The following is a 23242-nucleotide window of genomic DNA, read 5'->3' on the forward strand; positions in this document are numbered from 1 at the left end:
AAAATATGCTTGGCTGCGAAGGGAGCCTCCTTTATCCTGCCCACTGAGCCAGCTCCCACTGTTGCTGAACGGAGTGTGCTGGAGAAAGGTTTGGAACTACAGGTACAACCTGGCTGAGGCTGCCTCTTCCAAGTCACTCTTACAACCAGCCTGAGTGCACCTCTCCCGTAGGTCTTTGCTAGTCGCCGCAGCAAGCAACACCCGACGCACGCCACCAGTCTGTTTCCATCCAGTTTCTGTGACTTAACAGGCTCTGTTAAGATTTACCTTTCAAAGCATCATAGATGACTATCACGCCGCATGTTTTGCTGGAATATAACAATGGTCACCACCTCACCAGCTTACAGTGCTTTGCTTTGCCATCTGCTGCCCAATCTCTAAACCAATGTCGCTTGGTTTAGACTTTCAGAGCAGTGCTACTTACAGATACCAATTCTGTGTTCATTAGGATGCATGTCTGGTCGCTGTACCAAAGACTCAACTTAAGAATGACTTAAACAGAACATTTATTTCTCTCTCACATAATAGTCTATAAACAGTCTAAGGCTGGTAGGGTGACTTTGAAACCCTTAACAAGCATCTTCCAATTTGGGTACAGGATAGCGGCTCTAGCTCCGGCCGTCATATTAGCATTCCAGCATGCAGAGGGGGAAAAGGAAGAAGGAGGGAACCCAGGCCTCTTTCTTTGAAGGCCTGACCTGGAAGTTGCTCACATCCCTTCTACTCACCTCACTTTTGCAAAAATTCATCACAAGGCCTCTTTTTTAAAAACTTATCACTTTATTCTTTTAGATTTTATTTATTTATTCATTAGAGACATAGGCAGAGGGAGAAGCAAGCTCTCTGCGGGGAGCCCAATACAAGACTCGATCCCAGGACCCCAGGATCACACCCTGAGCCAAAGGCAGATGCTCAAACCACTGAGCCACCCAGGTGCCCCACAAGGTCTCATTTAGCTGCAAGGAAGATTGGGAATCTGAGTCTTTATTAAGGGCAGCCACTCCAGCTAACATTCAAGTAATTCTCCTACTAAAAGAAGAAGAGAAGAGAAAAATAGGAGGCAACTGGCAGTCTGCCACAGAATGTTTTTATCCTCATTTTACATTGGTAGAAACAGGCTCAGGGAATACAAGCAATGCTTTTTAAGGTCTTATGGCAAACAAACGGCAGAACATGAATTTTAATCAGGTCCATCTGACCGTCAAACAGGGTTTCTGTCACATCCAGCCAACACACTTTGGTCATCAAGGTGGCCACTGTTTCCTTGGAGATAGAGGACGTTCACATGTGCATAGTCATCTAAATGCCAACTCTATGTACCTTGAGCCTGCACTAGAAGGAGACTAGTGCAGTGGAAGTGATGCTATTGGGGAAGGCTTTCTTAGAGAAGAACCCCTCCCACTGGCCCTGGAGGTGGAACAGGCCCCAGGGCGAAGATGGAGAAGGCAATGGTGTCAACTGTTCTCTATCTGGCTCGGTTGTGAAGGTGGGCCCAGAGCTTAAGGTGCGTAGAGGCTTTCTAGGTCCATCGCATAGCAGATGGGCCTGTCCAAGGATGATCCACTTGACGCTTCCACCAGCCAAGGTGTCCCATCGGCTGTGCCTTGGACATTCCACCATCTGGGACGAGACGGGAGCAGGCCACAGGAATCCTGCAGGAGAGCTGCACCCACCCCCGGTGCTACTCAAGACACACACGGGGAAGGGCCAAGTCCCTGATCTGTTCTCCTCCTCCTCCCTGTAGGCAGTACAGGGGCCTTGCGAGGTGATTAGAAATATGTTCCGTACATTCAGCAAGAAATCCAGTAATTCATTACCGAGTGTCCACTCCAGGGTCAGAGACTGGGATGGGAGAGGCTGGAAGGAGGAAGGGGGGGGCAGAGAGAGGGGAGCTAGAGCAGCTGGGTCAGCATTCCCGATTTGGATACTGACTCAGGCCCCAGGAATGCCAAGGAAGGGGGGTGGGCAGCCACCAGAGCTGGGCTGGGATCCTGTTGGCACCAGGATATGTAGGAACAGCACGCAGAGAGGATGTTGGGACCGGGGCTCCCACACCCTGGGACCCACCTCCAGATCACTGGTAGAAACAGATGGCTCTCATCCTGGGCCCTCAAGCCCACCACACACCTTCATGGTGAGTTCATGGTGAGTCTCCTAGCTCCCCACCTTCCTAACTCATCCCACCCCAACTTCCAGCAGAGGAAGGGATGGGCTCCTGGGATTCGAATGGGGACATCTGGACACACAGTGGCCGTTTTTCTGGGACCACCCACAAACCCCTCAGCCTCTAGCCTCCCAGCTGGCTCCCACTTGCCCCCTCTGACTCCAGCACCACCTACGACTGAAGTTTGTACAAGGAAGAAAGTTGAGCTCAACTCGCCTCCATTTCCCCTCCTTTGGCACCTGATAAAGATGAGCAGGAGCCCAGGACTCTGAAAGCCCACCTCCCACCGGTGCCCCTACAGTGCTCCAAGCCACCTCCCCCATGGCAAAGCCCTTCAAGCTCGTCCTTGAAGACCCAGGAGGGAGCCCAAGGCCAGGTCTCAAGATTCCAGGCGCCCCCCTTCCCTCCCCACCCTGCCCCAGGCTCTGGGTGGGAGCAGCTGAGCCTGCAGAGCCCTCCCTCCCGCTGCCTGACACCCAATCAGAGAGAAACCGATCCGGGGAGGGCAGGGTGCCAAGGGCCGGGCCCAGAATAGTGCCACCCGGCCAGTGTTGCGCACTTGCTCTCCGTTGGTCCGGGTTGGCCGCATGGAGCACACACTGCGCCGGGTATAGGGGTCCCCGGGGACGGGAGCTGGGGCAGCCGAGGCCAGGGGATTGCGAGCACAGCACACTGTGTGAATGTGTGTGAGTGTGTGTGTGTGCATGTGCGGCCTGGATCTTCTGTGTGTGTGTGTGTGTGTGTGTGTGTGTGTGAGCATGTGGGTGTCTGTGTGTACGTGTATTCTTCGTGTAAGCAACCTATGTGGTCCTGTGTGTGTCTGGGAATGGTTGGATGTGTGTTTTCCTGAGTGTATAAGTGTTTGTGTAAGGGGGGGTGCTTGCGGGGGTGGGTGCATGCACACGCAGGCCTGCCGGGGAGAGGACCTACCTGTGGTTCGGGAAGGTAGGGCACTTCCCCCACCCCTCCAGACCATTCTCCTCCCCACAGAACCCATCCTGGAGCAGCCTAGGGGGACCCGAGCATCAAGGTAAGTGCAGCTGCTTCCTCCTCAGGGGAAGGAAGTGCCTCTTCTCCCACTTCCTTTGTCCCCCCTCTTTGGGACCGTCATCTCCTTGGCTCTGATAGCCCATCTTTTGTCTCTCTCTCCCTCCTTTTCCTTTTTTTGCTCCTGTGTCTTTTCCTTTTCCCTTCATCACTCTTTTCTATCAGAAGAAGTTGCGGGGGTGCGGGGAGGAGGGGGAGGCGGGGAGGGGAGGGATATAGAGTCTGAAGACTCTGACCCTGGTTCTGACTTTATCACTTACTCACTGTGTGAATTGTGGCAAACCGCTTAACATCTCTGATCTCAGGTCTCTTTTTCATAAAATAAGAATGATGATAATGTCTCCCTTATAAGATTGCTAGGAGTGAGAAATATGGAGGAGAAAAACTCTTGGGAAGCTTGCAAATATTAAATGTTATTATTAATGACATTTTCATTGATTTCGTTGTGTTACTCCCTATTAACCAAACAGGCCCCATTCCCCCTTCCAGAGATGAGCTTCCTAGAACAAGGAGAGAGCACTTCATGGCCATCACCAGCCATGACCACTGGCTCAGAAAGAAGCCATGGGAAACAGGGGGCCAAGTCCTCGAGATGGACGAGGCAGGAGGTGGTGAAGGAAGGGGAGCTGCAGGGTCTGGAGGAAGGTGAGGCCAAGGCCAGTTCCGGAGAGTTGGGAGCGGGGGCAGTGGGACATCCCAGAGCCTGGGACCCAGGGCTCTGCTCTGATCCCTTCATAGAGATGGACCCAAGCCTCATCTTGTAGCCCCAGTCTGTCCATATGGGAAACGTCAACTGCACGGCAGAGCCAGGGGCCTGGCATGGCCAACTCAGGACAGAGCCACTATCTTGTGTGGCTCTGAGACTCAGCGTTCTCACCTGCAAAATGGGGCCATAGCATCCAGGCTTCCCAAGCCTGCTGTGAGGATGACCCGAGCCAGCAGATGAGAAAGCACTCTGGAAGATGGACTTATTGTCCTCTCCCCTCCAACAGATCCCCAGGCCAGGCCGCCTGCTGAGTGCACCGGGCTGGAGGCCACATTCCCCAAGGCCACACACTTGTCGCAAGCTGCCCCCCTGGCCAGGGTGGGCACCCCACCGACAGAGTGGGACATCTCCCCCCTGAACCATGCAGCCTCAGCCGTAGGCTCCAGTCCAGATGATCTGGAGCTGGATATAGAGTTCCCAGTCACAGCAGACTGGGGGTACGAGCTCGGCCTGGTGGAAGAGAGGCCTACCCTGTGCCCCTCCCCGCGGGCCCTGTTACCCAGGCCGGGCTGGGACGACGAGCTGCAGAAGCCGGGGGCCCAAGTCTACATGCACTTCATGCAGGAGCACACCTGCTACGATGCCATGGCAACCAGCTCCAAGCTGGTCATCTTCGACATCACGCTGGAGGTGAGGCCATGGTGCTGCCCCACCTCCATCCTCACAGGGCTGCAGCCACCACTCACACCCTCCAGGACACCCCGCTGGGCACCCTGCAAGTCCCCTTCCAGAACTCCTTCCTAGCACCATGGAGACCAGTGCTGGGGAGGGCTTCTCTCCCTGTCATCCTAGCTCTGCCATTTAGTATCTATAGGATCTTGGGTTAGTCACTATACCTCTCTCATCTCTAAAATAAGGATGGGGGTGCGCCTGGCTAGTTTAGTTGGAAGGGCATGCAACTCTTGATCTTGGGGTCATGAGTTCGAGTCCCACGTTGGGTGGAGAGATTAGTAGAAAATAAGTGCGTAATGAAAAAATTAAATAAAATGGGAACGGAAATGCCTGCTTTTCCCTACAAGCTCTAGAGGACTCCTGGGACCATCCAGGATACATGGGAGCACTTTGCAAACCCCAAGTATGCGGAAGACATTGCAGGGTGGCTTAGGCCAGACAGCAGGGAGGTCTCAATAACAGAAAATTAGAATGAGCTCTAGTCTCTGCTCTTCCATTAGGCTAAGCTATGCAACGCCTGATTCCGTGCTTAGCATCACACAGAGCAGGGCCCTGTTTCCAGAAGCATAGCCTATGAGCCATCCACAGTACACTATTTGATTCTGGTGGTACATGAACAAATATATTTATTTGAGTAGTTCTGCATTTATTTTAACATGCATTAGGAAGACACAACCAGAACAGGTACAAGCAGTGTGGATGCTACCACTTAGGATGAGGCCACACGAGTCAGTGTCAAATTTATTTAGAGAAAAGTTTTTCAAAGTGTTCTGTAAATAAGCACACCTCTAGAACTGAGGTCAGCAAAAGCTCTACTGTGCCTGACTGTACACCTACGACTTCCGAGTGGAAACGCTGGCCACACGTGGCTGCCGGTGAAGGGGTCACCGCAGCGTCACCTGCACCAGCCACCAGCAGCGTCACCTCTAAGTCAGTGTGCCTGACCAGGATGGTGTCTAGTGTCCGCCGTGGCCTGGGAAAGGCAGTCGAGCTCACGTAGGGGAGATCCTGGGAGAAGCCCCGCGGAAGGGCCCTGGTGGGGACAGGGTACCCCCGGGGGGCAGTGGGAGACTCACCCCTCACCTCTCTGGCCCTCAGATCAAGAAGGCCTTCTTTGCGCTCGTGGCCAACGGCATCCGGGCGGCACCCCTGTGGGACAGCAAGAAGCAGAGCTTCGTGGGTGAGCAGGGGCTGGGAGGCAGAGGTGGTCGGGAAGGGAAAGAGGAGAGCTTTCGAGGGGATTCTGGGGCCGAGCTGTGACCCACCGAGGGCTCGCGCAGACCCTTGGGCTGAGCCGCGCTAGGGCCTGGCCCGGGGACAGTGTGACCCTGTGGCGCCGGGTGGGAGACCCTGTGCGTGGAGTGGGTGTGACCAGCTGACCCCTCCAGCTCTGCTCCCCCGGGTCCTGTGTCCTAGGTGCTAGATAGGAAGAGAGGGAGCGAGAGAAAGAAATTAGGAGACCGGAAGGTGGGCGGGGAGGGATTGCAGGGGAAGCCTAAAAGGGGTGACCCCATTTCTCAGGCATGGGAGGGGCTGCCTTGCTCCCCTATTTCCACGGTTCCCACAGCTGTCTCAGTCCTCGGCCTCTGGCGGAGCGGGAAGGGGGTCTGACCCTTCAACCTGCCTCTCACCACAAGCCCCCCCTCCTTCCCCATCCCCCGCAGGGATGCTGACCATCACGGATTTCATTTTGGTGCTGCACCGCTATTACAGGTCCCCGCTGGTGAGGAGTCGGCTGGGGGTCCTGGGGGCTCCCATCTGGGCGAGGGCGGAGGGCAGCTCAGGGAGCCTGGTGCCCAAGGGGCCCATATCTGCCTTCGGTGTCTAGGTCCAGATCTATGAGATTGAACAGCATACGATTGAGACCTGGAGAGGTGAGCTGGCGGAGGGACCTGGAAGGGGCTGAGGGTGTGTGGGTGAGCCTCGGGCTGGAGGATCAGGGGCCTGGCAGAGGCTGAGGTGTGTGGGTGAGCCGGGGGGCCCGAGGGCCTGGCAGGGGTGGAGATAACCTGGAGGGAAAGGGGGAAGGGCAAGAGGGAGCCCAGGGGCCCGAGGGAGGAAGACAGGCCGGGCAGCCGCCTCCCTGAGCCGGACCCTGGTTTGCCTACAGAGATCTACCTGCAAGGCTGCTTCAAGCCTCTGGTCTCCATTTCTCCCAATAGCAGGTAAGTGTCCCCAGCCACCTAGCGGCACCTTCCGCCCGAGCAACCCCTTCCACACCTCCCAGGTCTGAACTCAGGGGCTTATCCTGCAGGGCTCAGGCAGCCTGGACGCCCTGTCCTCCTTTTGCAGGGGCTGGGGTGGGGGTGTAGCTCCCCAGGCCCACTGCTCCCACTTCTGCAGCCTGTTTGAAGCTGTCTACGCCCTCATCAAGAACCGGATCCACCGTCTGCCAGTCCTGGACCCGGTCTCAGGCGCAGTGCTCCACATCCTCACACACAAGCGGCTGCTCAAGTTCCTGCACATCTTCGTGAGCCTGGGCGCAGCCTCGGGGTGCCCTGAGGGGCTGAGAAGTCCTTGGCCCAACGGATTGGGGAGGGAGCGGCTGGGAGCCCTGGGCCCCCCTGATCCCCACCTGTCCCTAACCCACCCAGGGCACCCTGCTGCCCCAGCCCTCCTTCCTCTCTCGCACCATCCAAGATCTGGGCATTGGGACATTCCGGGACTTGGCCGTGGTGCTGGACACAGCGCCCATCCTGATGGCGCTGGACATCTTTGTGGACCGCCGCGTGTCTGCGCTGCCCGTGGTCAATGAAACTGGTACCTGCGCCAGGCGTGGGGCTGGCTGGGGTGCGGTGGTGGCAGGCAGGGGTCTGTGGGCATCAGTTCAGGACCCAGGGTGGAGTGGGGGCTGCTTTGGGTCTCGGATCCATTACTTAGCCTCTCTGTGCCTCAGTTTCCTCATTTGTGAGTTGGGAATCTTAACAACACTCATCCTCTGACTTCAAGGGATGATTTGAAAGGAATATGTGCAACAAAATGTGCATGGTGAGAGGAAACAGAAGATGAGGTTTTAATGTTAATTCCTCCTAAAATGGGCCATGGGATCCAGCCAGATCTCCCCTTTTCTTGCTCTGAATAGGGGTTAGAGGGACTACATTTTTTTGGTTGAATCATGGCTATAAACCATTTCAAAGTTAAAACTGCTGTCATCAAGCTAGATATCAAAACATGTTTTATTTTTTATTATGAAAAATTTCAAACGTATGAAAATGATAGGAAAAAATGTAGTGATTCCACATATCCATTACCTGGATTGACTACTGTTAACATATTTCCATAACCAGTTTTTCTCCCCTTTTTTTTTTGCTGACATAATTTAAATTACAGAGATCATGTAATTTACCCCTTACCCCTTCAGCCTATGTCTCTTAAAATCAGTATATTTCCTATATCACCTAACGAAATTCTGAATAATTTATTAATATTATCTAAGATCCGATCCTCATTCTTATTTGCTCACCTTCCCCAAGAGTATCTTTTTCACAGTTGATTTGTACAAACCAGGATCCAATTAAGGTCCATGCTTTGCATTTGCTTCTTTTGTCTGAAGTCTCTTTTAATCTAGAACAGTTCTCCCTTCACTTAATTTTCATGACAGTATAATGGGTTGGTTGCCCTATGGAACGTCCCACCTCCAGATTCGTCTCTGCTTTCTACAGGTGACCTCAGCATTGTTCCTCTATTCCCAGGTCTCCCATAAACTGGAAATTAGATCTAAAGGCTTGGTTAGGTTCAGGCTGTCCATTTGAGGCGAGGATATTTCAGAGGTGACACTCTGTACTCACATTGCATCACACCAGGAGACATGTCAGGCCGTCTCCTTGTGTGTGACTGTGTGATCTATGGGTTCAGGTGGTGGCAGCCTGGTGCCTCATTTTAAAGCCGGTAGCCCGGGGAGGGATGGGGGGATGCCCAGTAGATCATTCTGAAAGCCCGCCCCATCTTGCACAGCATCGTGGCTCTGATGTGAACCTCTTCCCTTTCTCTCTCGCCACCCCCACCCCTACCCCCGTAGGACAGGTCGTGGGCCTCTATTCTCGCTTTGATGTGATTGTAAGTGTCTGCGGGAGTGGGGAACTGAGGGTGCCGCCGGGAGGCTGTGGGTGTAAGAATCGGTGGAGGGGCTTCTGTGGACCAGAAGGACCTTTAGGGATGTGTAGTGGGCAGTGTCTGTGGGTCTGGAGCCTGGTTAAGGGGGTGACTAACGTGGCCTTTCCCTCCCTGCCCCAGCACCTGGCTGCCCAGCAAACCTACAACCATCTAGACATTAGTGTGGGAGAAGCACTGAAGCAGAGGACACTGTGCCTGGAGGGAGTCCTCTCCTGCCAGCCTCACGAGAGCCTGGGGGAAGTCATCGACCGGATTGCCCGGGAGCAGGTACCTCCTGCCTCCTCATGCGCACCCCCAATACGTATGGCCCCAACCTCATGAGCAGCTCCAGCTGTCCCTGTACACCCAGCACCTGCCCTCTCCTCCCATTTCATGGCCATTTCCAGCTCTCGGTGTCCACCCTGGTCTGCAGCTGTTCCTGCCCCTGGGACCCTCGTGCTAAGGGCCACAGACAGCTGATCACCCAGAGTGGCCAGAGCCACCCCTAACTGGTCTCTAGGGGACACTCTCTTGCTCCCCCGTTATGTTCCGTTGTTGCCCCTGATTCTTGGTGCCAACCTTGCTGGCTGCCATAGCTGCAGAGCTCCGACCCCTCACGGACCCTCTGCGGACCCACAGGTACACCGGCTGGTGCTTGTGGATGAGACTCAGCATCTCCTGGGTGTGGTGTCACTCTCCGACATCCTTCAGGCCCTGGTGCTCAGCCCTGCTGGCATCGATGCCCTCGGTGCCTAAGAATATCTGAGTCCTCCCTCCCAGGCCACGTCTCACACGCTGAAGCCAACGATGGGAGCCAGGGGACTGGGCCTTCATCCTCCCCCACCCCCATTTGCTGGTTTGGCTCTGGTTCAGGTAGGCTCTGCCCGGGGGCATCGGCCTCAGCACCAGTCCATAGATCTTTCTGGGCTCACAGATCTCAGCCTGGGGTACCCCGAGGACAGAAGTGGCCCAGTTCATTGCTGAACAGCCTGATGTAAACCACAAGTGTCAGGATTCACCGCTTTGTCCCGGTGTCAGCCGAGGTCTTGGGGGTCCTCCTAAGAGGGCCTGGGGTGAAGGCAAGGGCAGTGATGTGCTTTCAGGTGCTCTGGGGAGACTTACCTGCCCTCTCACAATCATTACCCTCCTGCTCAGAATTCCACTGGAAGGAAGCAAGTTACTAAACCTTTGTTGAATGGAATGTCCATGCTCAGTAAGAACTTCGGCCCAAAGGAGGGAGCTTCTCTCTTAATGACTCGTCTCAGTAAAGTTGACATGATCTCAGACTCTTTGCTGGTAGCATGCTTGCTAGGGGCTCGCGCAGGTTCCACCTGCTTGGCACTGGATGGCGGGACGAGGGTCCTCGATTGGAAAGGCAACCTCCCCCCCATGTAGTCACTGTCTTCCCTTCTCTTTTCCCACAGGCTTCTCCAGCCCTCCCTAATTGCCCCTGCCCTGCCTATACTCCCAGGAGCCCTCAGGAATGCCCAGTGCACCATGGGATGATGAAACTAACGGCTGAGTCAAGCCTGGAGGTCTCTGAACCAGAGGCACTGGGACTATTATCCCAGGGCCAGCTGCTCCATGCCCACCCACGCCAAACCTTCCCTCCACCTGGGGTGTGGTTGGCCCCAGGGGGGCAGCAAGCCCTCAGCTGCTGGGGTTGGTCCTCAGCTTCTGGACTACCTGGGAGTCCCAGCTGTTCCTCTGCAACCACCGAGATGGTTCCCCACAACCGTGCCACTGCCCTCCCCCTCCTCCCAGCATTGTCATTTCAGGGCTGCTGGCGGTCGCCACGGAGCAGTAGATTCATGTAGAGCCTGTCGAGTGGGGTCCTCCCTCCCGTTCTCATCCTGAGCACCAGCCAACCAGGTTCTCAGTTTCCCCGGTGACCGCTGGGTTTGGATCACTGAGGGTGAACCGAGGAGAAAACAAAAACAAAAAGAACAACCCATGACCTTAAATTGTAGAAATGTCACTCAGAAAATGCTAGCCATTTGGCCCGAACTTGTGGCAAGACCCCTGTGCTTTCTGAATTCAAAGACATGAGGGAAAATCTGTGATCGACAAACACTACAACTGACTGGCATTTCTTTCGTGCATAGAGTGTTAGTTCGCTGAAATTTCTTTTTTCACCTTTTATTTTATAACAAAACCCTAAAGAAGACATGAATTAATTACATAGTAAATACAGCTCAGTCCACAAACTCTAATATGCAAGAAAATAACTTTATTTTTCTAACACTGAATGGAATTTGTATTATGAACCCCATTTTCGCCAGATGGTAGAAATTAATTGCAGTCAATTTGGGGTGCATCCCTCACCTTTTCCTGGGGTTAAATTCGGTGAGGGGGGAAAGCATTAAGTAGTGTAAGACTGTATTCCTCAGTCATCAACATCCATGCATGCCAGCACCTGCTAAAACCTTCCCATTCCTATCTGGTTGTCACTGGGTTGGTCACTGTTGGGCCTGGCACCTGCTAGGTGCTCCCTCACTCCCTACCACGGAGCCTCCTTGAGCCTGCCTGCTTCTGGGGCATGAGGACATTCTAGCTCCTAGACCTGGACCCGGCTGCACTTCAAAAAGCTCTGTGGGGCACTTGCAAGCCCATCTGCTCAGACGGACAGCAGGTGGTCTGCTGTACTCTGCATTTTGCTGGGGTGTTTTTCAGGCTCTATCCTGGAAACATGGGGCTCAGGGCTCTTCCACCCTTGTCATCTCCAAAGTTTCCTGGGATATTTGTCACATCCCCTCGTCCCTTCAGACACAGCTCCCATCTCAGGGACCCTAGAAATGTCCACAGTTTCTTTGCTTCCCCAGCCCCCATCAATCTATGGCATCTTTACCAGTGGGGCCTTTTGTCTAACCCAGCATGCCTCTTCCAAACCCACTCTATGTGTCTTGTGTTCTTGTCACCACCTATCTTGAGGGGCCAGGCTTTTGAAATTCCAAACCCAAGACCAGGTTTTTGCTATATCATCCCTCCCCTGTGGCAATGGACACTGCAGCTCTGCTGTCCAGTGGGAAGAGGATAGGTTAATATTTCTAAAATATGATCCCACCTCATTTAGCTCACAGAGCAACAGAGTGGAGACACTTGTACTTGATGAGTCAGGCAGCAAAGGAAGGCCTTTCTCATAGACAGGTGCTTCTCTGGGCCCATCGCAAGTGACAGTGTCCTTGGGGAGCCTGGGGCAGTCTGTCTCAGGCTGCAGCCAACTATGGGGAAAGTGTAGCAGGTCAGTCTTTGAGGTGATGCCCCAGATTGCTCTGTATGAGTAGACCTTCTGATGTCACAGTGTAGGCATGAGGTGGAAAGGACAGCCCGAGGAGGTCACTCTTCCCCCCACCCCCGTTCTGCTCCCCCTGAGAGTAAATAGGTCTCCAATCTCCTGGGCCCACCATGCTGAGAACCCAGCAGTTCCCCCATGGGCCTTTCTGTGAGGGACTATGCCAGCCTCCTGCCTCAGAAGCAGAGGGACTCTGCCCTGCTCAGATCACAGCCCAGCCTTCAGTTCCCGACAATCACCAGCATCAAGGCTGCAAGAACAGAGGCAAAAGGTTGCCATGGGGACTACTCCTGCCCTGACTCTGAATAAAAATGTGAAACCCACCTTACTGGTCCCTCTGTTCATACCCGTGAACCTGGGGCTGGCCAAATTTTCTAGCCATTGTTGGCCAAACCCCTGACTCCTGCCCAGACCTCCGAGGTCTCTACAAGGGGGCCTCCAGGCTGCTCCCATCCACTTCTCAGCCAACCCCATCTCTTCTCCCACACCATCTCAACAGCTGTCAATCCGGGCTGTGCAACAGGATCCCCTGGGGAGCTCTATCAGATGGACCTTCCAGGGCCCATCCCTAGCGATGCTAATATCCTGACTTGGGGGTAGGACTTGGGCAAATGCATTTATTTTCTGTAAACACTAGAGACTTATTATGCGTAACACGTGATGAGCACGATGAGCACGATGGCTCGCTGGCTGAGCAATAAGGATGCTTCATTTGCATAATTGGGAAAATCATTTGTCACATAATGGCATCTATATTATTTGTCATGACTACGATCTACAGGAAGAGCTGGCTAAGAGCAGGGACACAATATAGAAGAGACACGATCTGCTGGCATTCTCACTAGTCTTCTAAACAGCCACAAATACAGAAGAATTCAGTACAATGTCACGTGCGTCCATCCCATGATGACAGTTGTCAGAATTTTTATTTGACATGCATCTTAAAACTGGGATCATAAGTAATGAGTTGGAGCTGAACTAATATTAGCAAGCTAAGCTACATCCAGAGCTAAAACATCTACAGGACATGAGCGTTGTAGACAGCCGCAAAACATGGAGTACTCCATCTATTTTTATTGCTGGGAGTGCTGCATAAATGCTAAGAAGACAAGCTGATTTCTTAAAGTCTTACCCCAAAATCTGGATCCTAATTTGGCCAACAAGTGCAGGTTAGCTGCAATGAGAGTAATGAGGTACATACATACATCCTTTTCAGTCAAAGGGCACCTGCTGTGCTGAGTTAATGTCTACATCTGCAATTATGCAGAGTCAGGTCAGGGTGGACAATGAAGGAGCCTCACTTTGACATAGCTTCCCTGTGACTTCTGTGGGCAGTCCAGGGTCCCTGAGGCCGCAGACCCCTGCTGGTCTAAAGGAGCAGCCCACTGGGAAGGCAGATATAACCCTGGTTGACTTTGTGACAGAAATCTGGCGCCCTCTGAGCCCGCCCCCATTCTCTGCAGGTATAAGGAGCTCTCACAGGTGAAGTCCTGCACTGATGGGGTGGAGAGCTATGCCCTTGTCATCAGGAATTCCTCCCATGTCTCTCCAGATTTCTGTACTCGGTATGGAAATCTCTGCATCCTCCCCTCTTCTTCCTTCCCCTGCCTCCTATTCCAGCCTTTTCTCAACCCACAAACATTGATTTGTGGCCTCCTAGGTGTTAGACAACAGTGTTGGGCACTGGGATCCAAGCTGAAAGGAGCTTGATTTGTGCCCCTCCAGGGGGTGCTCAACTGGTTGGGGATGCAGTTGGGTCTCTGACAAAGGTGAACCAGCTGAGCACTCAGTTCTGTAAGGTTGTGTGGGGGGGAGGCAGAGGAGAGCACACAGGAAGTGCTTGTGCTCCCTGACAGCTCAGGGGAGGCTTTTCAAAGGCAGTGACCTTTGAGATGAGCCCTAAGGAAGAGCAAGTTCTCTGGGACAGGACGACAGGATGACAGGACGACATCACAGTTGGTGGAGATGTTCCAAGGAGAGGGGACATTGAGAACAAGGCATTGAGGCCGGAAAGAGCATAATGTACTCAGGACAGTACAAGGAATTGGGGTTCGGCTGTGGAAAGGGTGCCTGGGCAGGGAGTGGGGATGGAGGGCAGAGTGCCAGAGTCTTCCAAGCCATAGTAGGGACTTAGGACTTTGCTTTGAGGATGAGGGGAGCCACCAGAGGATTTTTATTATTTATTTATTCATTCATTCATGAGAGAGACAGAGAGAGGTGCAGAGACACAGGCAGAGGGAGAAGGAGGCTCCCTGTGGGGACCCTGACTCGGGACTCGATCCCAGGACCCCGGGATTACACCCTGAGCCGAAGACAAGAGGCTCAACCACTGAGCCACCCAGGGGTCCCTCCACCAAAGGATTTTAATAAGGGAAATGACATGATTTATTTTATTTTTAGTTTTTAGTTTTCTATGACCCAGCAGAAATGTACCAGAGTCCCAGTGGGGCTGGGACTCGGTGAGGCTGGGACTGACCGCCTTCTCAGACCTGTGGTACCCTCGGTCTCCCTGCCAGCCTACTTTCCTTCTGTTGCCTTCCTCTACTAAAGAGGCTAGAAAGCTAAAAACGGTAGTCCCCAAACTCTGTTGCAGCTTGACTTCCAGGTGGCCCTGGGTTCCACCTCTGGGAGGTGTGCGGAAGGTGGTCACGGGGCAGAGGCCACGCTTCTGCTTCCCACTGTCGCCGTTGGGGGGGACAGTCATGGGCCAGGATGGGGGCAGGGAGGATACTTTTTTTTTTCCTACTGGCAGCACTGACCCCACCCAGGAGACACGGAGGCTCCCTCGGGCCGGCAGCTGTCGTGATACTTCCCAGCACTCATGCTCCTGAGGGTGCCAACCTGGTGCTTCCCGGGCCGATCGGTACCCCCTGGACCCAGTCCTGTAGATCCAGCCGGGAGCCCCTCCATCCATTTTTGCAGCACTTCACTGCCTCTGTCAGAGCACTTCCTGTCCCCAGATGGGTGTCCCTCTAGGTGTCCGGAGGGTGGTTCTGCAGGTCCTGCTCGGGCCGGCTTCAGCCAGCACAGGGTGGTGAGGCCTTGGCCTCTGTGCGGTGCAGGAGAGCACAGGCCTTCTCACTTTCCTTGGAGGGAGAGGGCTCCGCCTCCCACAAGATCCCTAAGAGGGGAGAGGCTGTTCCCCAAACACAGCAAGGGCTTCAGATGCTGGGTCATCACAAAGAATGACACAGGTCTCCAATTATCCACCAGAGTCCCTTTATTCTGTATTTTTTCCAAGGATAGCAATGTGGCACGGGGTGGCCTCCTATCTGAGACGGAGACATTGGAAATGATTAAAGTGGCAAAAGCTCAAGGTCCTACAGAAAGTGCGCTGGGTTTCTTCGATCTCCGGGTCCGGCAGCCACCTTCTCCCCCTTCCCGTCTGAGACACGGGCGGTGGCCTGGAATGACTGCGCCTGGGAGAGAGAAGGGGGCGGCTCCCAGGAGGCCGGGCCCAGCTCAGCACTGTCTCGGCTGGAAATGCAGGCTCACCTTCTTATTGGGAACCAGGACGATGCGGGCCAAGCTCTTCACCTCCCCTGTCTTGGGGGCCAGGACCACCTGGTACTGCTGGATCAGCTGGGGGGCAAACACACGTTGGACTTAGAACCTGTGATCCCTACCCACTGCCCTCCCTCCCAGGGTCCCTCCCTGCCCGACCTCCCGCTCCTCCCCACACTGCACCTGCCCTCCTGGCCCCTCACAGCGCCCCGCCCCCCCACTCACCCTTGACAGCAGCAGCTGCATCTCCAGCTCTGCAATCCTGCGGCCCAGGCAGGCCCGGACCCCGTAGCCAAAGGGCACGGAGCCAAATGCATGATGGACCCCAGGGGCAGCAAGCTGGCTCTTCCTGAGCCAGCGGTAAGGCTGGAAGCTCTCTGGCTCAGGGAAGATGTCCGGGTCACGGGACACCACATAGTGACAGAACACAAACTGGGTCTGCAGAGCAAGAACGGGCGGCACATGAGTTTAGGGCTACAGGGCGCCCCTGGGAACCCCAGCTCTTCAGCCCCACTCACGTTCTTGGGGAAGAGGAAGCCATTGACTTCAATCTCCTTTTCTGTGATGACCCGGGAGTTTATGGGGACCACAGGGTAGAGGCTGCAGGGAAAAGAAAGTGCAGGTTTGCCTCTGGTCCCCCAGGTCCTTCCTCCCATCCCACCCCTGGCCCTAGCTCCAGCCCACCGGCCTCTACTTCCAACTCTTATCCCTGAGTCCTCCTCCACACAGACCTTGTCCCCTGGGAACCACAACCTACCGCAGGGTCTCCTTAAGAACAGCTTTGAGCAGGGGCATGTGGGCAAAGTCCTTCTGCTGGGGCACCTGCCCGGGGGGCACCACACCCACCACTTCCTTATGCAAAGCAGCCTGGATCTCTGGGTTCTTGGAAAGATGGTACAGGGCCCATGTCATTGTGTTGGATGTCTGGGAGGCAGAGGGAGAGATGAAGTGAGGAGAGATTTCTAGGAAAAGGGCTGGTTAGGTAGTGGGAGGGTGAGCGAGTGTGGCAGAGATAGACACAGGGGCGCATGGGGACTCCACAGCCGGATGAGGACCCACGGGATGGAGAATCGTGCTCTGACAACAAGGATTGGAACGGAGGGAGACCACACGCGACAAAAGGAAAACAGTCCAACTAAGAAGGTGCTTGAGGTCAAGCTCTCCCCTTAAATTACACCCTAGAAAGATGCGAGGTGAACCTTCTGGCTGTCCGAGAGAGGCTCTGGGGGGCGATGGGATCCCTCTCACAAAAGGACCACTCCCTGCCCGCCTCTGCCGGGCTCAATGACCCCTCCCCTGTTTTCCTTCTAGCTCTACATCTACGATACAGAAAGAGAAGCAGGTACCTGGAGGGACGAAGGTCAAGCTCAGGTGAGGGTAATGGGGAATTGGTTCAGGATAGGAGCTGGGAGCCCCTGGTCTCCTCGCTGGCCCCCCTCACGCACCGTGTCTACACCAGCCAGGAGCAGCTCAGGCAGGCTGCCCATGGCCTCACGAGTACTGAGCTGTCCTCTGGTCAGCAAGAAGTGCAGGTAGCCAGATATCTCGACTTCATCTGGCCCCTTTGTCTGAAGCTGGGTCTCTATCTCCTTGAGTTTCTGATCAATCAGCTTCTTGCCTACAGGGACAGTGGAGAACAAAGTAGGACAAGGTCAAAGTCACGATCACCAAAACCAGGAGGCACTGTGACAGCTGGTAGCATGAGGCAGAAGGTCCTGATGGACCGACCTCGGAACCCCTCCCCGTCCCCCCACCCCACCGCCACTTCCTTCCCTGGCTTCCTCACCAAAAGAGAAGATGGTGTTCCAGCCATCCAGGTAGCGCTTCCAGAAAGGCAGTAGGGGCCGGGTCCACTTGGGGAGGAAGGTGACATAGACTGAGTTCTGGAACATGAGCCCGACAGATCTGACGAAGGCCACCGTGTCCTGGGGGATGGGGCGCTCCAGGCAGCCAATACGTTTCTCAAACAGGATGTAGCAAATAGCTGGCAGTGCACAGATGCCGTCACAGGAGGCAGTGTCGCGACGCCCAGAATCCAGGGGGCTGGAGGGGTGGGGGGCACAGCCTGCCTCTGACCCAGGTCCACCCCAGCCCCTCTCCCAACAAGGGTACCTTCCAAGGCAAAGTAGTAGAATTGGTGAGCCATGTCGGACACTTGGTTCCCGGAGGGGCTCTCTGCCAACAGCTGGCTCAGGTGGGCCATGAAGTCGTCGACCACCTCATTCAAAGCATCAGTGTACAGCGCAGCCTCACTCGGCTTCAGCATCCGCTGGTTCAGAGCGTGGCGCAGCTGGTACCAGTGGTGTCCTTCGCTGTGGAGAGTGGAGGAACCACGCTCTTGTGAGTGGCTGATGGCGGTTGCATTAGATGGTACCTTCCCCCTGCCCCAAGACCCCAAGAGAGCCTAGGAAAATCTCAGACCCCTAGCTTTAGAATTATAGAATCATTGAACTTCAAAGAACAGAATCTTCAAATCACAAAACATCAGACTCCCGCTGCAGCATCATGGAAGTGAGTCAAGGTGGGCATTCGGAGCCAGGCTACCCAAGGTCAAAACGCACGTCTGACAATCACTGGGTGACCTTAGGCAGGTGAAGTGTCTTAACTCCTCTGTGCCTCAGTATTCCCTTTGGTAAAATGGGAATAATAAGCGTGCCGATCTTAGTAGGGTTGTTCGAACAATCCCGGTGCTTAGATCAGAGCCTGGCACGTGGTGAACACTTAAGGAATGTTGACTATAACTATCTTAGGATGGTACAACTCCAGAATCTTCCTTATGTGAAATGAGGAGGAACTGAAATGGTTCCAGTCCTTCTGTGTGGAGGATGAGGAGTAAAGGAGGAGCAAATTAGGGTTCCTGGGAAACTGAAATTCTGGACCTTCATGCTCTGCTTTGGCTCAGTGAGCCAAGGGGACAGGGAGACCCACCAGGCTGATGCCCTAGGCCCTCTTGCTACAGTCATCCAGTAAGGGGGTGGGTCCCCATCCTGGGACAGAGATGTTCCGAGGGTGGGAACGTGCTTCCCACAGTGGGGGCTTCATGTCCAGGGACTGTATCCACCCACAGCTGTCCCCCAAATCTGTTACCTTTCCTAAGCAAGATGGGCATGGATCAATTTTTTTAAAAGCCAGTCGCAGAGTAATAAGCACAACATGGCCCAATTTTAGGAAGAAGAAAGGAAACCTTATAGGCCCATATGTATATTCTCATGTTTCCACATAAAGTAGGGAAGAGCACCCACCAAACTGTCAGGATTACTTAGAAGAATGGGATGGGAGTGGGTGGTGGGAGACAATATTGTATGATTGGACTTTTTACAATAAGTATTACTTTTGAATTTTAAAAACCGATAAGGTATTTTAAAAAGAAAGATCTTAAAAAGGCTTATAGCAAGAATCAGGATTTTCTTTAAATTTTAGAGAAGTATTTACTTAAATGAACCTCAAACCCCAGGAGTTTTCTTTATTATGTTGGCAAAAGTTGCAAAAAGGTGAACTAAAAGTGTTGCTGAAAAAGAAATGAAAACCAGAATAGAGTCATTTATTGGAACTTGAGATTGTGTGTGCTTCTCCAGGAGTAAAAAATTCTCCCAATAGTAGCAATCAGATTTGCAGAACTTGAATGAGACCATTTATGTGTTTGTTAAAATATTTCCTGGGAAAACAATGCTTCATAAAATGAGATTTAAAAAAAAATATATATATATATATGTTGAGACAAAACTTATCATTGGTTAGCAAAATAGCTTTAAAATACATATATATGGTATAATATAATTAGGAAACTAGCTGTAAAGTAGGAAACTACAAATAGATAAATAGGGGTGTACATAATATTCAGCTCCAATTCTAAAATTTGAGCCATCAGCTCAACTGGTAGCCTGACCTGGCAAAAACCTAAGACCCAAATCTAGCCCTCAGGGCCAGACATCAAATTAAAGAGGTCTGGAAGGACAGATACTCGATTTTCTTCTCCTAACTTTGAATAAAGGCCTCACTCGTTGCAGTTCTGAAACTGTCCACCTGTGAAGGAACCATAAAAAAGAAAAAAACATGCAATGGGAGAATGAACATTTAGGCATCAAAGATAGACGAAATGCACCTTCCAACTCGTCTGCTTCCTTTTCAAAAGTATTAAGGCATTGAGCTCTTAAATTCCAGAATCAGAGATCGATTCCACCACTCATGAGTGGCAAGTGATGCAAAAACCTCTCTAGGCTTCAGTTTCTTCATCTATGAATGGGGATAATCATAGTATCTACCTCATGGGCTTGTTGTGAGAATTAAATGAAATAATAAATATAAAGAGACTGGCCTGATACTTGGCATATTATAAACACACACTTGGCTATTATCATTGGTGCTGCTATTACAACCATCACCAGGATCAGCTTCAATCCCTTAAGAAATGATGAAAGCATGAGATGTCAAGCAACTAAGGAAAACAGAAGTCCTTCATTATTTTTGAAGTTCTGTTAACATACTACAGCAAGATGAAACCTGTAATAGGTTGAAAGAGGTGATGGCGATTAAAGAGTGCACCTATCCTGCTGAACACTGAGTAATGTATAGAATTGTCCAATCACTATAGTATACATCTGAAACTAATATAACACTATGTTAACTGTACTGGAATGAAAACAAAAAACAATTTAAAAAAAACCTATAATATACCCAGTTACAACCTATAGCATTGGGATGGTTCATCACCAATGATTCTCAATGATTTACCTCAGTTGGCCTATGTGCACATAACACATTCAGCCCATCCTCAAATACATCACTGCCAAAATTATTTTGGGTTTAACTTCAAAGCTGCAGCCTACATCTGTCCCTGTGTATGAAGAGTATCTATGAAAGTTATATCCCATAACAAACCTATAATAAATAATTTGGGAAATATTTTTAAAATTAAAGTCAGCCTTCCTAACTAATGTGGTGACAATGTTTTCTCAACTATAAACAAGTATGTCCTATTATGATTCAAGTTGGCATATTTTCAACCATAATGTAGAATAATGGATCTGGAAAGGCACTAGAGATAGCTTGGAGATATTCTACCCCAAACTTCCCATTTTACATTTATTCCTTTGTTCAAAGTCATAGTCTATTAATGGAAAAATAATGTATGGTCCTAATCACTCTTTCTAGACTGAGTATCAGGATCAGAGGATGCAGCGAAAACCCTCTCTGCTCATTATCCACAGGCTTCCCAATGCCACTGTCCTTGGGCCTGGCCCTCTGAGGCCTTGTACCAGTCCCTTCAGGCCCCAGCTCACGTGGTGAAGGGCCCATAAGCCAGGCCCTGCTGGTCCCGATGCTCCTTCCATAGTTCCATGTCGTTCCGTACTGGGTACTTGCCCTCTTGCCGCATCACTTGCTCCAGGAGGGGGGCACTGGCCAGGTTCACATGGGTCTGGGGCCCTGCGTGGGTTACCCACATTGGACCATACTTGGCCTTGTTCAGCACCTGTGGGGTTCAACCAAAGCTGAATAACCATGGCCTATCCAGGCAGGTATTTACTAAAGAGGACATGGGAATGGGGAGTATCCATTAGTCACATCAAAGCAAATGGGCTGGGCAAAAGTGAATTGTATAGGAGGTGGGCACTTGGATGGCCTGTGAGAACACTGCAAAAAATGGGTACACAGGAGTTAGAATACTGAGACAATGAGTGTCTGGCAAAACTGGGGAAGTTGTCCTTGGAGAAATGAAATTTTAGAAAAATGGGATATGTGGCAAACTGGGATATGTTTTGAGGTATAGATACTTGGGGTCCAAGGTTTTAAAGAAATTAAACCTTTACTAAGGTTTAGTAGAGTGCCCACTGTTCCTTCATAGAAGCATTTAAATCTAAGGCAGCTTGCTGTCAGTGAGATAAAGATAAATATCTCCTGTAATCAATAAGAAAAAAAGAAACACAATAGAAACTCCAGGAAAAAAAAGAAGCTGAATGACAGAAAGTCAGGATTCAAATATGAAGTACACTAATGTGGTATGAATTCTTTTTATCTTTAAAAAATACTTTATGAGTGGCCCAGTGAGTCCCATAAAGTCCCAGTGAGGACTTTATGAGTCCCTGCATGGAGCCTGCTTCTCCCTCTGCCTGTGTCTCTGCCTCTCTCTCTCTGTGTATAAATAAAAATAAATAATAAATAAAATCTTAAAAAAAAATTTGAGAGTTACATTACTTAACACAGCTAATGAATTTTTCATTAAAAAAAATTCATACCAGGGCACCTAGGTGGTGCAGTTTGTTAAATCTCTAACTCTTGGGTTTGTCTCAGGTCATGATCTCCAGGTCCTGCGATCTAGCCCCTCCTTGGGCTCTGTGTTCAGCATAGAGTCTGCTTGAGATTTTCTCTCTCTCCCTCTGTCCCACCCACTTGTGCATGCACTGTCTCTCAAATAAATACATAAAATATTTTTAAAGATTTTATTTATTCATTCATGAGAGACACACACAGAGAGAGAGAGAGAGAGAGAGAGAGGCAGAGACACAGGCAGAGGGAGAAGCAGGCTCCATGCAGGCAGCCTGACGTGGGACTTGATCCCGGGACTCCAGAATCACATCCTGGGCTGAAGGCAGTGCTAAACTGCTGAGCCACCCGGGCTGCCCAACTCTCAAATATTTTAGCTTAGAATTTCTAAATCACTTGACAATTGATACCCACAGCATCTATTTAATTGACATCAGTATAATGTTCTTATAGTTGTTGAAAATGAGGGGGAAAATAAATATATCTTGAGTTTGGGGGTAAAACTCAAGAAGAACCCACAAATACTGAGATTAAATTCACTGGCTAAGTTACACCTACAAATTTAAAGAATATGAAATAAAGTGGCTTCCCGGGTACTCCATCTTTCCTAAACTGTTACTGAAAAGATTTTAAGATGATCAGAATCTGCTCCAGTACAGAAATTAGACCAAAGGGTTTCTGTAAAAGATGTGTTAAAATTATAGAGAAGAGATCTTTCAATCAAATTATAGAAGGAAGCTTCATCCAACTCCTGGTCCAGAAAAACAGCAATCTTACTGGGTTTTACTAACTAAATTCCCCTAGGACCAATGTGACCTGATTGCCTACAATATATTACCCAGTTGCCCAGAATCCACCTTGAACTAATGGCTGATTTTGTCAGTTCCCAGGAAAACAGCCTTGACTGACCCCCAATATCTTTTTAGCTTTGTTTCCCACTCCTACCTCCCAGTAATGCCTGCCAGTGCAGTATGGTTTTTTGTTTTGTTTTGTTTTTGTAGTATGGTTTTGAACAGATGGTTATTGTAAACTACAGTGATTCTTGGAGAGAAGCAGGTATAGTCATACATTGCTGGTGGGAGCCTAAAAATGGCACAAACCTACATGGAGGACAATTTACTAATATTTATAAAAATTACAAATCCATTACAATCCATAAACAAAGTATGGGATGTCTGCATAATAGAACACTATGTTACCTTAAAAGAGGATGAAGCAGCTCCTGTGTAGTAATATGGAAAGATGGGTTGTAATATGGAAAGATAAATAGATAACCAAGGTAGATTGTTCAATGGAAAAGTGTGATATCTTCTGTCTAAGAAAGGGGGACCAAATAAGAATATACAGCATTTACTTTTGCTTTTATAAAGAAACACTGTGTTGATGCATCAGAAACTAATTAAAATGACCACCTATGGGTGGGTGGAGGAGACAGCAGTGAGAG

General features: G+C 51.2%; 2 protein-coding genes across 19 annotated transcripts in view; one reads left to right on the forward strand and one right to left on the reverse strand.

Moving 5' to 3' along the window:
• The first annotated feature begins 1975 nt into the window (after window positions 1-1975).
• Window positions 1976-12356, forward strand: PRKAG3 (protein kinase AMP-activated non-catalytic subunit gamma 3). 16 transcript variants are annotated; one of them, XR_012025095.1, is made up of 15 exons: window positions 1996-2134; window positions 2330-2540; window positions 3155-3194; window positions 3701-3856; window positions 4204-4607; window positions 5748-5829; window positions 6314-6372; window positions 6478-6523; window positions 6760-6814; window positions 6993-7119; window positions 7244-7409; window positions 8668-8705; window positions 8883-9029; window positions 9381-9614; window positions 10166-12356. XR_012025095.1 is itself a non-coding variant. In XM_072813351.1 (14 exons), exons 1-14 carry the CDS (start codon window positions 2032-2034, stop codon window positions 9495-9497), a joined length of 1668 nt encoding a protein of 555 aa, XP_072669452.1. In that variant the 5' UTR covers window positions 2000-2031; the 3' UTR covers window positions 9498-12356. The 16 variants fall into 16 exon arrangements, 3 of the variants coding, with proteins under 3 accessions (XP_072669452.1, XP_072669453.1, XP_072669454.1); XR_012025099.1 differs by adding an exon at window positions 8251-8311 and having other exon boundaries at window positions 2000-2134; window positions 2413-2540; window positions 9381-12356; XR_012025089.1 differs by having other exon boundaries at window positions 2000-2134; window positions 2413-2540.
• A 2874-nt stretch (window positions 12357-15230) lies between these two features.
• CYP27A1 (cytochrome P450 family 27 subfamily A member 1) overlaps window positions 15231-23242 on the reverse strand; it is a 35505-nt gene continuing 27493 nt past the window's right edge. For all 3 annotated transcript variants that reach the window (XM_072813355.1, XM_072813356.1, XM_072813357.1), the window contains 8 exons: window positions 20817-21007; window positions 17650-17849; window positions 17324-17521; window positions 16983-17155; window positions 16295-16461; window positions 16056-16137; window positions 15763-15975; window positions 15231-15615 (listed from right to left, as the gene is read on the reverse strand). In XM_072813355.1, the coding sequence (XP_072669456.1) occupies window positions 15496-15615; window positions 15763-15975; window positions 16056-16137; window positions 16295-16461; window positions 16983-17155; window positions 17324-17521; window positions 17650-17849; window positions 20817-21007 (1344 nt within the window). In that variant the 3' untranslated portion in view covers window positions 15231-15495. The remainder of the gene's footprint in view (window positions 15616-15762; window positions 15976-16055; window positions 16138-16294; window positions 16462-16982; window positions 17156-17323; window positions 17522-17649; window positions 17850-20816; window positions 21008-23242) is intronic.

Source organism: Canis lupus, chromosome 36 (genome assembly GCF_048164855.1).
Source record: "Canis lupus baileyi chromosome 36, mCanLup2.hap1, whole genome shotgun sequence".
Taxonomy (NCBI): domain Eukaryota; kingdom Metazoa; phylum Chordata; class Mammalia; order Carnivora; family Canidae; genus Canis; species Canis lupus.